Here is a 19,094-nt window from a genome sequence, read left to right on the forward strand (position 1 = left end):
TATTTGAAGACGGCCAGGCGAGGCAAACTGCTGGTGTGAACTGCTGTAGTGTTTGGCGCTGTGGAGCTTCTTGTTCAGTCACACTGCGGTTACAGCAGACCACTGGTGTTTTTCTGAAAAACCTATGATTCTATGTCAGTGGTGCTCAACCTTTTTCATGTCAAGGACCCCCAGAATTATCTCTATTGGGCCACGGACCTAACCTGACTCCGCCAGATGGGGCAGCAGAGAGTACACTGGGGTTTTTTTTTTTTAAACCCATGTTTCTATGTCAGTCATTCCCAAACATTTTCAAGTCAAGGACCCCCAAAAATATATGTAATTGGCCGCCAACCCTCATCTGAGAATATCTTGTTCCAGGGACCTCCCCAGAAGCAAAGATTTGAGTTAAAAACATTCGCTCTGAAAGAATATATATTCAAAGATTTGCGCCATATTTTCACGATTTTTAAGTGGTGCAACCACTTCCTTAATTGACTATGTGTGTGGCTGGCTGGGTGGGTGGCTGGGTGGCTGGGTGGGTGCCTGCCTGGCTGGGTATGAGCACGGAAACAGCATGGTTGTTTTTCACCACCTGTGCGCAACCTAACACACACACAAACACACACGCACATATTAACTGTATATATGGTGATTTAGGGGTATATACCCCCACACGGAGTTGCACCACTTACTTCACACGGGTGTGATTTTCAAAAATAGCAGATCTACAAGCTCGTAGCTGAGCTTGTATCTGCTATTTTTCAACAGCTAAAGTACAGTATAACATAATGCTTAAAACACTGAAGGGGGGTTCCTGTCCAGAATGGGTTAAAGTGATCTCTTATACTATTTTATAGATTTGAACTTTAATCCGTGTGATTGCAAAGCAAACCGCCCTGCAAGGCTGCAACAGATAAGTGCAATCAATTATTTTGAGTGTCGTCCGTCAACCACCCCGTCCCGCCCCCTTCAGGTCACACATTATTTCCCCCGAGCCTTTTATCAAATCAAATTAGCGCGGCCGCTGAACCGTGTCTTCATGGGTGACATTTGTGCTGCGCATCGCCTGCCCGTTTTATCTATTTCTTAATTCATTCACATTGTGTGTGTCGCAGTGCTATACTGCCGGACTGATTTGAGACACATGGGAAGATAGTATCTCGTCTTGTAATCTCCATATACTTTTGAGTGGTGTAAACCACTCCTACAACTGTCTTTGTTAGTGCAGAAAAAATGAGCATGGTTGCTATGTTCACCCTGTTCACCCGGGTGTGATTTCATTACGTCAGACATGATTTAATTACGTCAGACAGGCTATATAAGACCTTACACCACTCAGTTCACACGGGTGTGATTTTATTTATATATAGAGGTTATGCACATGCATAAAGTGAATGGCAAATCGAGTGGCAAAATTAGTGACAAAGTGAGTTTAAGGTCGTTTATCGTCGTTTAATGCAATCAAATACAACTTTTCTGTTCGGATGAATGGGCTGTCAAGGCCACAAAGTAGTTTTTGCCACTCAGTAGGCTTTCCTGCATAACTTCCGGGTTTGATGATGATGTCACACGCATACCCTCTATAGAGATAAGGGGGGGGGGGGGTCAAATGAGATTATTGTTGGGGGTCACGGACTGAAAAGGTTGAACTGTACTACAGTGAAAATAGCCTCCTGGTGCTGCACGCGTCCTGGAACATGTGACGCGTTTAAAACCAAAACACCAGTGTGTAATAATAATTAAAGGCCGAATGCCACAGACGAATAACAGTCTAAGTCCACACTATTGATCCATAATGTATCAATGATAGATAAGGGTTCAGGACAACGAGGCCTTTTCGTGGAGGGGTCAGTCTGAAATTTGGACTTAAGACTGTTTTTCGTCTGTGGTACTCATTAATGTATTTCATGAAATGGTCAAGAGGTGCACGCACATCCAACATTTTAAACGGGCTCATGCAGGAGCCAAAATAAGGACAGAGAAAGGAGAGAGGAGATCCGCACACCGTTTTAAAAGCTCCCAAAGTAATTCATTGATAACAGAGCGGGACAAAGAAATACAACGTTTCGGCCTAACCGGGCCTTCGTGCAGGTATACCGAGCATATACTGCTGCATTTACTGTATGTCTGAAAGAAATGCAACTGCAAAAATGTCGACGCTCTCCTCCATGTTGTGTTTTAACAGCTGCCCATCCTGGTGTCGTGCGTGGTGGTGCTGTACTTCCTGGAGTGGACGGACGTGTTCTCGCCCGTGCGCGCCGGCTTCTCCTGCCACGACCGCTCGCTCAGCCTGCCCTACGTGGACCCCCACCACGAGGTCGTCCCCCTGATGATGCTGCTCAGCCTGGCGTTCGCCGGGCCCGCCATAACGGTGAGTGAGATTTGGCTACGTAGCATGTTTTTTTTATCCGAGGGGCAGATTTTGAGCAGATTTTGATCGTTTTATAGTCTTTTGAATAACACACCATTTAACCCATTTTGACCTGAGATCAGATTCAAAGAATGTCTTCTACATCCTGGCAGTTTTGTGAAAAAGCTATGTTTCTATGTCAGTTCTTCGATTTAAAAAAAATAGCAGACCTACAAGCTCGTAGCGCGCCACTCGGTGGCGCGCTACGAGCTTGTAGGTCTGCTAAAGTCAGTAAAATGTTAAAATCAGACCTGGCATGTACTAGGGAGCCAGTGTAGAGAGGTGGGCACATGGATCACATCTTCATTTTCTCGTCATGACATGGTTACTATCCTGGCAGCAGTGTTTTCAATGAGGTGTGATGTTACATAGAATCGCATGCACTCACTCACTCTCACACTCGCACGCACGCACGCACGCACGCACGCACGCACGCACGCACGCACGCACGCACGCACGCACACACGCACACACACACACACACACACACACACACACACACACACACACACGCACGCACCTGTACTTTGCCTGCAATCGTTTCCTTCTACACCAAATCTCGCGACGCGTTGCGATCTTGTAAGATCAGACGTGCTATTGCTGGCGAATGTTCTCCCCGGCATGGATGCTGCATGCATGCATGCCATGGGGTTCAAGTGGTTTCGATACTGTAATTCTGTATGGCTCTTCTCTATATGCTGTAAGTAACATAACATCAAAGAGTCCTTAACACCCCATGCATATGACACGCACCATTCAGCTAGTGCTCGGGGAAACTTTGATCACAGCACTGGCACTTTTTACACCACTAGAATACACCATTGCACTGTATGAGTTCCTTTATGTTTCGCCGTCACATCATCTTTGATGCTCTTATATGCTTTGAACTATTGGAACCTATATACGTCGTTGACTATAGGGGGAGGGGGGGGGCTATTCTTGGTTGGCCTCTTTTTCTTTTCCTGGCGCTGCGAGGTGTTGTGAGCTTGTAGCCTGTACTTGTACTGCTCGGCCATGTTTGGCAAAAGAGGGTTGGTTGTAGAGGGAGACATTAGCAGACCAAGTACCAAGCCCACACATTGCCACTTTGCTGGTTCGGGAGCTTTGTTATTTCAATGAAATTGTTTTCATCGAAATAAAAAAGCTCTTGAACCAGCGAGTGGCAACGTGCGGGCCTCCCTCCTTCTCCTACACGTCTACTGCCTTGTCGCCGACGCACAGTGGTGGAAAGTAACTAAGTACTTTTACTTGAGTACTGTATTTAAGTACAATTTTGAGGTATTTGTAATTTAATTGAGTATTTCCAATTTCCAGTACTTTCACTTCTACTCCACTACATCTCAGAGACAAAATTTGTACTTTTACTCCACTACAATTATTTGAAAACTTTAGTTACTAGTTACTTTGCCGATTTAAATTTTGATTAGAAAACATACATTAACCACTATACACTATACATTTCGGCCATTTGAAAATAGCCGATCTACAAGCTCACAATGCGTCGCGTTGCGACGCATTGTGAGCTTGTAGATCTGCTATTTTCAATAGATTTTGTACAAATTTTGAACTTGTGAAATGTCACATTCTGCACAATGAGTACTTTTACTTTTAGTACTTTAAGTACATTTTGATGCCGATACTTTTGTACTTTTACTTGAGTACATTTTGAATACAGGACTTCTACTTGTAACGGAGTACATTTACATGGCAGTATTTATACTTTTACTTAAGTAAAACATTTGAGTACTTTTTCCACCACTGCCGACGCACCTGCTTAACCCATTTAGACCTGAGGACGATTCTACAAAATGTCTTCTGAATCCCGACAGTTTTCTGAAAAACCTATGTTTCTATGTCAGTGGTGCTCAAACTATTTCATGTCAAGAACCCCCAGAATTGTATGTATTCGGCCGCCGACCCCCATCTGAAAATATGTTGTTGCAGGGACACCCCCCAGAGAGAAAGATTTGAGTTAAAAACGTTCACTCTGAAAGAATATATTCAAATATTTGGGCCACATTTTCACGATAAAACAAAAAATAGCAGACCTACAAGCTTGTAGCGCGGCACTCGGTGCCGCGCTATGAGCTTGTAGATCTGCTATTTTTTAACAGCTAAAGTACAACATCATTCTTAAAACACCAAAATGGGACTTAAAACGTGTGCGGAAGTGATAGAAAAGCGGAACATGATAGAAAAGTGATGATAGCGCTGTCAAAGTAAATTTCATACAATATGTATGAAAAAGAAAATGATATTCGCCCGGGACCCAAACTATCGGATCTACTTGTTGTAGATCAACTATTTTCGCAATATTTATCTGTAGAACCGATTCAAAATGCTTCAAGCGCTTGTCAGGAAGGGGAGGAGGTGGGGGGGGGGGTCCCCCGTTCAAATATGATTGTTTTGGGGGGCCGGGTCACGTCCTAAAAGGTTGAGCACCACTGTGCAAAGGCTGTGGAGTACGATGCAACAGAAAGAAGGCACTGGAGCAGCTCAGACAATTTAGGCCCTTAGTTCAATATAACAGGGTGCAAATAAAAAGTGACAACGTTTCGATCGTTTAAGTTACATCTTCGTCAGGTCATGAGGCTGTGGAGTACGAGTATATGCGTATCAGTCCAGACAACCCTATAGGGCCGGACGGGCTGGCCTGTCCGTGTGGATTTACTTTAATCCATTGAGACCTGGAACGCATCCATGTCACGTTAGCGTTTAACCACATTAACCATTAACCCATTTTGGGGCGGGAACCCCTTTTGGTGTTTTAAACATTGTTATAATTTAGCTATTGAAAAATAGCAGATCTACAAGCTCATAGCGCGCCACCGAGTGGCGCGCTATGAACTTGTAGGTCTGCTATTTTTGAAAAATCGTTAAAATGTGCCTCAAATCTTTCCGAAAATTGTCATGATTTAGAAAACTTTTTTTTTTTTAAATTTCGACGTCAGGCCTGAATGGGTTAACTATCCTGGTGGGTCACGCACACGCGCCCTACGAGGCCGGTTGAATCACATACTGTATACACACATGCATGCACGCTCGCATTACGCACACACAGACACAGGGTCGAAACCCTTTGCATCGTTGCTGTCGGGCATATATCTCTCCATATATATTTATATATATTTGCCCTGCGTTAACAGTTTGCTTGCCGCTAATTGTTTGATCCAGTGTTCCGCCGCTGCATAATACGACATCCCCGCTATTTGTTTAATGCGTTTAATTCTCTGTTTTAAAATAATTAAAAAGAAACGCATTTATCCGGGACCTGATGACGAGGCCGTCGCGTTATGATGACGAAACCGGAAATCAAGTCATCATCTGGGCTGCTAGGGCTTCTGGGAAATTGAGCCCAGATCTTGTTTTAATGATGGTTAATTGGGAGACAAGAAACACTTTCCTGCTGGGGTTTTTTATGTGGGTAATATGTGTTTTTAGATATTTTAGTATTTCAAAGTGTCCATGGACTCCATGATGTCATGGACACTGGGGCCCTTTTTGAAACCAGTCCCTTAATTGACTTGAAGTGCTCTCGGGAGGTTCCCTCGTCAGGAAGTGCCCCTCCAGCTGAATCAAGTTCCCTTGATTGGGGTTCTGGGTATAAAAAACAGTTTGTAAATGCACTCGCCCTCCTTGTGCAGAAACAGGAAACAGACACCATTCGTTGCCCTGGTTACCATCATGCCATTGTGTTACTTGTTATTTTGGTTGTACAGTTATATTGCATTGCATCGTGTTTTGTGACATGTGGATTTCATTAATATGGACATTTAAAAGATATTACAGCGTGATTGTCAAAAGGACATTTCATATACATCCATGGTGTTTATAAATCAGTTTGTGTTAAAAGTTGTTTTGTTTGTGTGCTTTATTAAATGTATAGTTTTTCACGTTGGGGTAAATAAAGAGCCCTTGTGAACATCAGTTGGAGCGTTGTCTATTCTGCATCAGATGAAGATTGTTTAGGAGCAGTTTATTTATGATTTATTTGTGGTGGTTCTTACATTTTGTAGGTCGTGGTTTGCATGCGGACAGAGATCAGGGCTGCACAAGGCAATCGAGTCTAGATCGGCATAGACTCAAGGCTGCTTGGTTTCGGACGACACTTAATATGGCGCAGCCTCGCGTGAACGTGCATATCGAGGGCAAGTGTGTAGGGCGAGTGGCGAGGAGGCGGTTTCAAAAAGAGGGTGGGGCTCACTTTTCTTCCTGGACTACATGTTGTCTCAGTAAGACCCCCCCCCCCCCCCCCCCTCATAGATATATATATATATACGTAGACGCCCTTTCCGGCTCTGAGGCGCGTGTCACCATTGAAGGCACAATTTTCCAGAGATTCCTTGCAAAGCATTAGCCTTCAATGAGCAGCTTCTGCGTGCGTAACATAAGTCCCGGAAAAGACGCGCTGTGATTGGCCAGTAGTCACTTGAGTGACAGCGAGAGACATGGAGGAGTCGCATGAGTGACGTCACTTGGGCAGCGACGCAGTGTGCCTTCAGCAAATGCCTTCAGCACTTCTAAATAAGAAAGCTGTGGAGAACTGTTGCTTTGTGTTCACTCTTTAATGTTTTCTGTTAGAAATCTAATCCCCCCTGGCTCTGATGTTGTATTGTTGTATTAATAACTTTGTTGTTTGTGTTTGTTTGTTTGTCTTGTTTTGTATTGTAATGTATTGTCATGACTGTTATAAAGATTTGTTAAAAAAAAAAAAAAATCCTTCAGCACTGCACTTCCACCTTCATTGGGACACACGTCGCTCCAATGAACTACAACGGCCAGTGAGGCATCTATTTATATATGCTCCCCCTATCCACAAGGAGGAGCAGTGCACCAAAGCATTATGGGAATTGTAGTCCAGGAAGGAAGTGAGTTAGATTGTGTAGTCCAGGAAGGCTGGTAGATTGAGAACGGGGGGAGTGACCGCGAGCAGCTGATCTACAAGCTTTGTGCTCGTCAAGCTTTGCTTGATCCTCCTGAATATACGGGGAGTTCCAGGGTTCACGTGGTTAATTCCACACTCTCTGTATAGTTTTCGAGAAATCGTGAATTTGAAGTTTGATTTCAAAAGAGCCGAGAGGAAGGACTTAGATAGGAATAACGAGAGTTCTAATTTGAATTTAATCCAATTGAGGGAGAACTGAGTGATGTCTCTTTTCCCTTCAGACGCTGCGTTCATTCCCCACTGAGCCCCGTCACAGCGCGGGGAATCAGAACCACAGCATGTCAGTAATGCCATTATGGAGATCCCTTGAAGCATGCCTCTAAGAACTCTTTAATCTCTCTCTCTCTCTCTCTCTCTCTCTCTCTCTCTCTCTCTCTCTCTCTCTCTCTATGTTCAACATGTACGTCAACAATCTTGTTTGAGGCGTTCTCGAATGATTCAGTCAGTGGTTGGATTCCTCTCCAAGATCGTGACGTAAATAATTCTGCTAGATATTTCCAGATTTTCAACATGGCAGCACCAATTCATTCATTCATTCATTCAAGCTGAAGGTCTCTAATTCAGCATTATGAAAATGGGTCTCGTCGACGCGTTTTAGTTACATTTAGTTTTATTTACTTCCGAGTGTTTTGGCTGAAGCAATGTAATTAAGTGCCAGCGGTTCAGAGGGACTTGAACTTGAAGCCTTGCCTTGGCAAAGACTATAGACCTGTACGTGCCCGTCGCAGTCGGCCACCGGCCTACTTGGGAACGATGCAACTTGGGAACCTAATGATATATGTTGTCATATCACCCGTTTTAACTATCAGCCGGTGTCCCACATGGAGAACTCAGAACTGTGTATGTGCCTGTGTGTGTGAAGACTGCAAACTGAAAAGTGTACTTGGCAATCAATTCGGCCCACTGGCAGAGCCTGATTGGTTGAGCCTCAATTGGCTGAGGCAAAGGCTGGAAATTGCACAGGTGAAAAGAGTTGGCCTCATTAGGCCCACTGGCAGAGCCTGGCCCATGCAGGTGAAAGGAGTTGGCCTCATTAGGCCCACTGGCAGAGCCTGGCCCATGCAGGTGAAAGGAGTTGGCCTCATTAGGCCCACTGGCAGAGCCTGGCCCAGGTGAAAGGAGTTGGCCTCATTAGGCCCACTGGCAGAGCCTTTTGTGGTGGTTCTGGAGAACCCTGGGTCCGACCGACTTGACACCTGGCACTGCACTCCCTGTGTGGGTGTGGAACGCGTGTGTCGAATGGTAAGTCGTGGGTCAAACGGTTCTCGAGTTACGTGCATTACAACCGTATACACACGTATACGCACGCACGCACACACGTACGCAGAGACGTGGCGCATTATATGGTAGACGCTGTCTGTTAGATTTCCACCCAGGGACGCCTCCAGTGTGTGTGTGTGTGTGTGTGTGTGTGTGTGTGTGTGTGTGTGTGTGTGTGTGTGTGTGTGTGTGTGTGTGTGTGTGTGTGTGTGTGTGTGTGAGAAATGAGGACTAAATGATTCTAATCATTGATATTGTGTTGTTATTATTGTTATTACCCAGATAATGATAGGAGAGGCCATCTTGTTCTGCTGTCTGTCACGGAGGAAGACGGGACCGGGCACCGAGGCCAACATCAACGCAGCCGGCTGCAACTTCAACTCCTTCATCCGCAGAGCGGTCCGCTTCGTTGGTGAGCTGCTGCTTTCATACCCTTCTTCTAGCCTAAAACTATGACGACAAACGTCCGTCGACTACCGTTTCACACAGAGGAAAACGGAATAAAAAACAAACAAACAAAAAACTAAGCCACGATGACTAAAGCTGAGACTATGTTGAAAATTTCGTCAACAAAATTAAAAACTAAAATGTTAGGGAGGGACTAATGGAGAAGAGATCCAGTAGAACTAAAGTCTAAAGTCATTTTACACTTGGTTGCATGCTGAAAATAGCTGATCTACTATTTTTCGGCTATTTTCAGCAAGTGTAAAATCAGCTATTACGATGCCATGCAGGGCCCACCAAAATACATTTTAGTTGACCAAATCAACTGTAGATTTAGTCGACTATAAAATCTTATGATATTTAGTCGATTAAACCTAGACCAACACTAAAACATTCCAGGTGAAATGTAACTAAAAATAAATCAAAATGTGCTGTCAAAAACAACACAAGTGCAGCACACTGTGACACTGGTAGTGGTGTAAATGCAGTCGTTCTCAAACTCAAACAAGCAAAGACATTTGGGGCGCGTTCGGAAATAGCGCACTGAGTGCACTGTGCAATGCAAACTAATAGGCGAGCGCGCTCCCTGTGGTCATTTCCTAAGTGTAGAGGGGAAAGAGAGCAGAGTTGGTTGAGTATAGAGGGTCTACGTTATTCAGGCCAAGGACCCCTTAGCTGAGAGATAGATGAAGCAGGGACCCCCACTACATATTGTATAACATTGTGTTGCAGATTAAACTTTCACACAAACGACAACAGCCTGCTCTCTGACTCCGACCACGTGGGACAAGCTCAGGAGCTCCCGAACAGAGTGGAGTCAGAATGTGCCAAGGTTGGCCTCCGGCTGAATGCCAAGAAAACGCCAAGTTAAATCATATATAACATCACCATCATCGGACCATCCACCTCTGACAACAACATGGTCAACTCAACGGTGCAAGATATCAAAGTGAGGAAGGCACTTGGATGGAGGGCCCTGAACGGCATGTGTATGGAACTCCAACCTCCCCCCGTCATAACAAACTCAGCTTCTCAGGTTCAGGTGCAGGATTATTTGTCATACGTATAGATACAGAGTATAAATACAATGAGAATTAAGTTGCTCAGAGCACTCTCAGTCTTAAAGACACAGAACAAAAACAAACATCTATAGTGCAAAGAAGAACACACACACAAAGTGCAAAGTGAAGTGACAGTGCAATACAGTACAAGGTCAACTGTTCAGCAGCCTGACTGCCTGGGGGCAGAAACTGTTACTGAGACGGGTGGTACGAGATTTGATGCTCTGGTAGCGTTTTTTTGGAAGGGAGTGGTTGGAACAGGGTATTTGCAGGATGACTGGTGTCTTTAATGGTGTTGTGGGCTTTTTTCGTACAGCGAGTGGTGTAGATGTTGTGGAGGCTGGGTAATACTGTGCCGATGATTTTAGCTGCTGTTTTAACGGTCCTCTGCAACCTGTTGCAGTCCTGAGCGTTCTTCTATGCAGCGGTAGAGTCTGTTCTCCTATATACGGTAGGGCATTCACTTCTAGTCATTTTTACTAGTCGACTAGTCGACTAGTTGTTTAACTACCTATTAGGTAAAAAATAAAATAAATTAAAAAAATAACTTTTTTTTTTTTTTTTTTTTTGGGAAATAAATATTTGTACATTGAAAAACTGTGTACATGGTGACTATAACTATAATCTACCTGATATTGAGGCCTACAAAATCGGGAAAGAATAAAAAAAATAAACTTTTTTTTTTTTTTTTTTCTTATCAACTAGTCAACTAGTACCAACAAGGTCGACTAGTGGATTTACTAGTCGACTAGTAAACTAGTCCGGTAACAAAATGTGCACATGCACGCTCTACAGTGGGGGGAAGTGCAACAGGCCAACAGCATGTGCACCAAGGCCCGCCCCCACTCGATCATGATTGGAGGAAGGCCCCTCTCATCCTGATTGGATGAAGGTTTTGCCACCCGCCACCAAAACTGAAACTAGGGTTTTTTGACCCCAGGGGCTCACTGGGGACAGGGAGGATTTCCTTATATGGTCAGCACACTCTATAGTAGGGAGGATTATCCAGAAAAAAAGAAAAAATAAGTGATATTTGAATTAAGTCAAATCACTGAATATACCTTTAACATCAGCAAGAGTACACATGTTACCAATAAGAATCTGTGTGATGGAATGCCAAGGGTGAGTCAGAAAATATCAGCCAGGAGAATGAGACTATACACTATACCTGCACTATACACCAGGGGTTCTCAACGTTTTTGGCCGGGGACCCCCGGAAATGCTTTGGCAATGTCTCGGGACCCCCGCCCCGCCCCCTCCCGACCCCCAATATAAATTGACTGCTACAATAACCTTAAACCATTTTGGGCGGGAACCCCTTTTGGTGTTTTAAGCATTGTTATAATTTAGCTATTGAAAAATAGCAGATCTACAAGCTCATAGCACGCCACCGAGTGGCGCGCTACGAGCTTGTAGGTCTGCTATTTTTGAAAAATCGTGAAAAAAAAATCTTTTTTTTTTTCTTTTTTTTTTTGAAAATAATTTGGGGACCCCCTAAAATAATTTGGCGACCCCCCGAGGGGTCGCGACCCACGGGTTGAGAACCCCTGCACTATACCTGCACTATACACCGTCAAAGACACCAAGAGCTGCCAGCCAGCAAGTTAGTGCTGTGGGAAAACAACACACGGGCACCGGTCACGAGGACGTCACGTCCCACATAAACATAATGTGGAATGTACTTGAGAAAGACGCAGGAGCACAAGCACCAAGATACCCATGTACCTGTCTAGATACTTCCTTAATGTTAACGAAGTCCACACCCACAACACCAGAGGGAGTGCAACGAACCATGTACAACCCAGATTCGGCACAAACAAGGGACTAAATTGTTTTCGCTCCTATGCCAACAAAATGTGGAACGCCCTACCAACAGTCATTAAGACATGCGAATCCCTTGACTCCTTCAAAACCGCTCTCAAAGGGCACCTACGGATGGCTGCAATTCGAAACTTGCCCCCGTAAAATCTGAATCACCCCCACCGCCCCCCCCCCCCCCCCCCCCCCTTTTCCCCTCACTGTATATGTTTCTTTTCCCTTTTTACCTCCATTATGATGAATTCATGTTCTGTTCTTTGTCTATATAGAAGTGTCTATTTGTACGTCTCTAAATGTTTTGATGAATTGAACATGGTGGACCCTGTTGTAAACAAGTGTAATGCTTAATTGGGTCGTCCACTCACAGTTAACAGCCTTTGTATTGAGTTTGTGCTTAAAATGTACTGTAATTCTGCAAACTGTTAATACATTTTTCAATCAATCAATCAATCAATCAATCAAACAAAGCACCAACGAGCTGGAGAGATGTACGGAGAACCAGGATGACTGGAAGTGATGGAGGACGACCTTAGAGAGATGTAGACTTCATAGATAGCTTCATAGACTTGTTTGACGGCATCATGAGGGTAGTGTAGAATTGTGTTCACGCTAATGTGTATTTTCTGACAGTTAATTTAACTGACAACTAACATAAGGGAGTTTGTGCCCCCCACCCCCACACTTTGAGAACCTGACTGTCCTAATGAATTATTTACACTGAACCCTGAAAAGACCTTGAATAGAAGTTGAATAGAAAACTGTGTGTGTGTGTGTGTGTGTGTGTGTGCGTGTGTGTGTGTGTGTGCGTGCGTGCGTGCCACTTGCATTATTTGCCAAGTGTTTGGTTTAGCATATTTGTGTGTGTGCGTGCATGTGTGTCTGTGTTTGTGTGCAGTTCATATATTATTCATATCGTCACTGTCGAGCAGAAACCTTCTGAACATGTTTCTGTTGTGCCTTTTTTGTCTTATTTATGCATTTATTTAAAACTAGAGATTAAAGCCCTGTTTTAATTTATATTATCTGTCATGATGAGAGCATCGATCGTTCAAAGAAAAGTTGTTTTCTTTTATTTATGCTACTTTATGTTTACTTTGTTTTTATTCCTTTTTACAGGTTATTACAGACAAGCATTTCAGTCAAAAACAGTCCCATTTTTTTCCTTTTTTTTGGTACCCCGCCCCCTCACCCCGTCCAGAAACCGCAAACATACAGTAGATGTAGAGATAGAGTGTATATATATAGTTCTGACTGTAGAGTGCTTTGTATGAGCTAGTGATCTTTACGCCCAAATATGTAAAGGATTCACGTTCTAGTTTGAATGGGAACTGGTTGTAGCTATCTAGCTTGGCTGGATTATTAACTGGGAAAAGTAGGCTTTTATGCTACTTTAAAGGAATATTTCACGCAAAAAAAACTGTTTGGGTCATTTCATTGTCTACTTTTGTGAAAACCCAAGACAGTTTGTAGGTGTTTGAATCAGTATTTACATATTTGATATTCATTTTAGCTTTCCATTATGGATCTTATTAATTTGCTTCACATCACGTTGTGAGCTTGTAGATCGGCTATTTTCACTAAATATACTTCTTAAACATACGTTTTCTAAATGTATATGGAATTTATTTGATTCATATGAAATTACTGAAAACAATCATCACATTTAGTTTTTTAATTCATGGAAATATTATAGCTTTTTGGGGGAAAAACTAATTTATGAATTTCTTCGATTTTTCTTTGATTTCTTCATGAAATGACTGAAAACAAAATCATCGCAAAAGAAAGATCATAGCATTTTCTTTTTAATTTAGAAAATTATTTTTTTTAATTTTTGCTCTCCCTCCCCCCTCCCCCTCCCCTGCACACCACCACCCCCACCCCCAGGGGTCCACGCGTTCGGCCTGTGCGCCACGGCCCTCATCACGGACGTGCTGCAGCTGATGACGGGCTACCCTGCGCCGTACTTCCTCACCGTGTGCAAGCCCGACTACGGCACGCGCAACGTCACCTGCGAGCAGAGCCCCTACGTCCTGGACGACATCTGTGCCGGCCCGGACCCCGCCGCCATCAACCAGGGCAGGTGAGGAGAAGGAACGGAGTACAGTATGGTGGAATGTATAACCAAGCACATTTACTTTACCCATTTAGACACGAGACACAGATTCTACAAAATGTCTTCTAAGTCCTGACTGTTTTCGGAAAAACCATAGGTTTGAGTTTGCGTTTGGTTCTCAAACCTTTTCATGTCAAGGACCTACAGAAAATGATCTGTATTTGGCCGCGGACCCCCATCGGAAAATATGTTGTTTCAGGGACCCCCCCCCCCCCCAGAAGCAAAGATATGAGTTAAAAAAGTATATATATTCAAAGATGTGCGCAACATTTTCAAGATTTTTCAAAAATAGCAGAGCTACAAGCTTGTATGCTTAAAACACCAAAAGGGGTTCCCGTCCTGAATGGGTTAAAGTGCTGTACTTAACCCATTGATGCCTGGTGCAACCTATACGTTGTTCTACCCTTGATGCCGGCGCGCTCTCGGTGTCTCATCAGCTATTGCTATACATGTAGCAACATAACTATTTAAAAAAATAATTAAGCGGAATTTGAAGGTTTTCAGAAACCTTAGGTCAGGCCCTAGAAGGCGTTCCCAGATTCGGCCTCAGGCATCAATGGGTAGTAGAAATTAGAGGTATTTGTAGTTACTTGAGTGTTTTTTTCCCGATTTGCAATACGTTTACTTCTCCTACACCGCATCTCAGATCCAGATAATTTTTACTTCACTACACTTGTTGCTTTGTAGATTGTGATTATTATTATTACAAAACATACATTAACCACTTCAGCCGTCCATTTGAAAATAGACGATCTACAATGTGTCGCAATGTGACCAAACTCACAGGACATGTGTAGTATTGGCCAATTGGTTCAGACTTTCTGCGTTGGCTGATCCAAGTGAGCTGGTGAGGGGCCAGTACATACAGGTATAGCTGCATTCGTGGTCTGGAAAGGAGAGCGCAGTTTGTTTTACAGGCGGGTAAAAGGTCAGGGGCTGAAGCCCCCTTTGATGTCTATGTGTGCGTCCCTGGTGAGGGCTGTAGGGTTGGATCAGGGGTGCCATGCATTGTATAGGCCACCTTGTTGCTTACAACAGCGGTTCCCAAAGTGGTGGCCTGCAGGGATCCCCAGGGGTCTGTCTGTGTGTGTGTGTGTGTGTGTGTGTGTGTGTGTGTGTGTGAGGGGCTCCATGGGGAGTGTGTTACCAGCGGTTCCAAACCTTTTTGGCCATGCACCCCCTGTTACCTCCCGACCTACCGTAGCTGATGCACCCCCCCCACATGGAAATATAAATTGCATAAGCTATATAGAGACATATATTTCCTTTTTATCCACATATATGAACCTGAATATGGCATAATATATGCAGCATAGGCTATATTCTGCATTACTTGCCATATATTGGCATAATATGTTAATATATTTAAAATAAAACCATAGCACCACCATTAGACTTTCCATGTCGCGCACCCCCTAGAAGGCGCTCGCGCACCACAAGGGGTGCACGCACCACAGCACCCCCTAGAAGGCGCTCGCGCACCACAAGGGGTGCACGCACCACAGCACCCCCTAGAAGGCGCTCGCGCACCACAAGGGGTGCACGCACCACAGTTTGGGAACCACTGTGTTAACCTATAGATGGCACTAAACTCATCACACATTGGGTTTAATTCCCCTTTAAATGTAAGTTATTGTCTCCACCAGGCCGAAGGCATGGGGATAGAGTATGTGTTGCACTCCGTCCGTCCGTCCGTGTGTCCGTCCGTCTGTCCGTCTGTGGACAGCTAATCTCCGGCACCGTTGGCTTGATCGCAGCCATACTCTGCACACACACTCCCTGAATGCCACAGCTGAACCTCTGCCCCAAGGTTTTCACATTGGCCTCTTATAGCGCCACCTGCAGGAGGCCGCTTTGTGCACAACATTTTTTTGGACAGTAGACCTACAGATTTTGTCCAAACATCACGCAAATTGGTACACAGTCTCTCTAGAGCAGGGGTGCCCTAACCCTTAACCTAAACGCCCAATGCATTCACACTTTTTATAATTCAGCTTACTGTGGAGACACATGCTGGAACTTTTTACTTTGAAATTATTTGTAGTTTCGGAGTTATTTAACTTAAACGCCCAATGCATTCTCAATGGCAATAGCACAAACTTTGCCATGCTACTAGTCCTACATACTTACACCTAGAAACCCCATTCAAACCTATTTAGGTTCATCTTACGGTGGACATGTTTGCCTGAAAAGAAATCTTTGAAATGTTTCATAGTTTTAGAAATATATAGTGCAAGGACACTTCGACACCAACTCTGGGGGAGCCCGGGTTCGAACTGGCAACCTTGCAGTTACCATCCAGCCACTCTACCCCCTGATCCACTGCCGCCCTGTTTTGGTTTGGTTTGACTATAGTTTATGACAGAATGGAGAGAGAAAGCTAAATTCATTGACAAAGTACATTTGGAATTTGTCACCCATCCTACACACCCTATAGAGCGTCGCAGTCCCGCCCCCTACCATGGACCAGGAAATGAATCCCAATGCATTTTTCCCATAGACATTTCTTAAAGTATTTATTTAAAGACGGTTACGCCGCGGACAAAGCCAACTCGAGTCGTGACAACTCATGACAACACATGATGCCGCAAATCATGAACACATCGTGTGATTTCCGTGAAATTGTGCACCCACATTCCCACTAGGCAGAGGAAGAAATGCCACTGGAACATTTTCAACTCAGCCTCATGGTGGCGCTTTAACTGGCCGATTAGTGTTTTTACCTCTAACTGCACGGATCTGTATAAAACTTTGTATGCACACTCCCTAGAGGCCAAGGAAAATCCTTTGCATGGAATTTTTCACATCTGCTCTTTATAGCGCCACCAGGAGGCCGACATAATATGTAAAACACATTTTCGAATATTACTCCTTCAGATTTGATCCAAATTTCACGTAAATCGGTACACATACTCTCCATAGTCATGTGATCAAGACGGGTTAGTTTGATTTGTCATAATCCAACCTGATTGGCTATGATTGGCTTCTAAAGTTTTCAGGAGTAGCCCGCTTTGTACCCGTTTTGTACACATCGCCACAGCTCCTCAACGCAATGCCACTTGACAGTTTTCAAATCAGCGTCATGGTGGCGCTACAACAGGCCAAGTCGTGTCTCTCACACACACACACACACACACACACACACACACACACACACACACACACACACACACACACACACACACACACACACACACACACACACACACACACACACACACACACACACACACACTTTTTCTAGTTGCAATTTATATGACCCCGAAATGTTTTGGTTAAGCTGATTCTGAATATACACATATAATGAGTGTACAGTGTGTGGAATTTGAATGTGGCAGCAGTATCAAGGTTTGTTCTTTTCTAGCAGAAGTAGAGCGATGGTAAAAAATAAAAAAATACGGTTCCAAGGATTCAAGTCTTGCTGCAATTAAGAGTTTCTCTGCATGGCCGTGGGAGGATTTTGCTGATTGCCGTGTTGTGCACGTGTGCGTGTGCACGTGTGCGTGTTCATGCGTGCGTGTGTGTGTGTGTGTGTGTGTGTGTGTGTGTGTGTGTGTGTGTGTGTGTGTGTGTGTGTGTGTGCGTGAGCACAGCCGCACACACACACACTTGTATCTATTTTCACACCCGAGCGTAGGAGCCAAGACAGATCTATTTTGGTCACAATGAAAAAGATAGGAGAGAGAGAGAGAGAGAGAGAGAGAGAGAGAGAGAGAGAGAGAGAGAGAGAGAGGGGGGGGGGGGAACAAGAGAACGAGAGCCATGGATAGAAATTGCGAGGGAGAAAAAGAGAAATGGATATAGCGTTTTGATGTGGTTGTTAATGAGGTCGCCAAGCGGCTACGTCAAGGCGCACACTTGGACAGAAAACCCACAAATGGCCGTTCTTCTGCAGAGCACCTCCTCATGCCCAATATGAACAGTAAAGGCATACATGGATTCATATAGTCCAGTTTTCGGTGAAGGGGTGACCACCGGAACGTAACACGTACCGCGGTGTGTCACGTCGTGGTTTTCGGTGGTCGATCACCTCCACACCGAAAACTGGACGATGAATAGGCCTATACTGTAATCAATGGCTTCATACTGAGCGGTGACAGGACGGACACACACACGCACGCGCACATGCACACGCGCACACATTTGAAGACAAACAATAACATCTTAAAATCAACTCTGAAACGAATGGGGAGCCAGTGAAGAGAGGCCAGAACAGGTTTTATAATTATGGTCACGCCTGCGGGTTCCAGTTAGGAGACGCGCCACAGAATTTTGGACCAGCTGTAGATGGTGCAATGGAGGCCTGGTTTAAGCCGACATACAGTGCGTTGCAATAGTCCAAACGAGTGGAGATAAAAAGCATGAATGACACGTTCAAAATAGTTAAAAGAAAGGACAGACTTGATTTTGGCAAGCAGCCTCAGGTGATAAAAACTGGATCTGACCACAGCGTTTGTCCAGTTTGGGTGCATTGTCAAACTTGACGCCAAGGTTGGAGACAACGGGTTGTCTCCAACCGACTCCTGGTCAAATATTACAATGAGTAATATTTGACCAGGAGTATCGTATACGTAGTTGAGTAATATATTTGACCGGGAGTATCATATAGGCCTACTGCGTATCCTTTGACTCGTGGTACTATAGTGGTTGAGTGATTGTCCGCCACTGCCTGCATGCTACATGTCTACGTTCTCAGGGTTAAATTAGCATTTAGGATTTCATAGCACATGTACTGAAATGTGATGACCCACAAAAAAACACTTTGCGAGTATCTTCAGGCATCAACAATGTCTCGCTATGTGTGTGACTGTGTGACTGCGTGCGTGCGTGCGTGCGTGCGTGTGCATGCCTCTCCACTACGGTTTGTTTTTGCATTCAACCCATGAAGAGCCGCAATATGGGATCCTTGGCTAATTTTGCTGTGTTGGCTGCTGCACGTGTGTGTGTTTGTGTGTGCGTGTGTGCGTGCGTGCGTGCGTGCGTGCGCAGGGACACAGGGTTGTTGGCAAGGATATACCGTAGCTAGTACAGACTAAGGTAACTAATTATAACCAAAGCCCT

General features: G+C 44.4%; 1 protein-coding gene across 1 annotated transcript in view; it reads left to right on the plus strand.

The window, feature by feature from the left end:
* The window catches only part of plppr4b (phospholipid phosphatase related 4b), a gene marked incomplete at both ends in the record, with an annotated part of 63,777 nt that overhangs the window by 24,281 nt on the left and 20,402 nt on the right, over nucleotides 1-19,094 (plus strand). The window contains 3 exons of the mRNA XM_079489259.1: nucleotides 2,168-2,353; nucleotides 8,880-9,009; nucleotides 13,805-14,000. Coding sequence (XP_079345385.1) covers nucleotides 2,168-2,353; nucleotides 8,880-9,009; nucleotides 13,805-14,000 — 512 coding nt within the window. The remainder of the gene's footprint in view (nucleotides 1-2,167; nucleotides 2,354-8,879; nucleotides 9,010-13,804; nucleotides 14,001-19,094) is intronic.

Source organism: Electrona antarctica (genome assembly GCF_951216825.1).
Source record: "Electrona antarctica genome assembly, chromosome: 20".
Classification (NCBI taxonomy): Eukaryota; Metazoa; Chordata; class Actinopteri; order Myctophiformes; family Myctophidae; genus Electrona; species Electrona antarctica.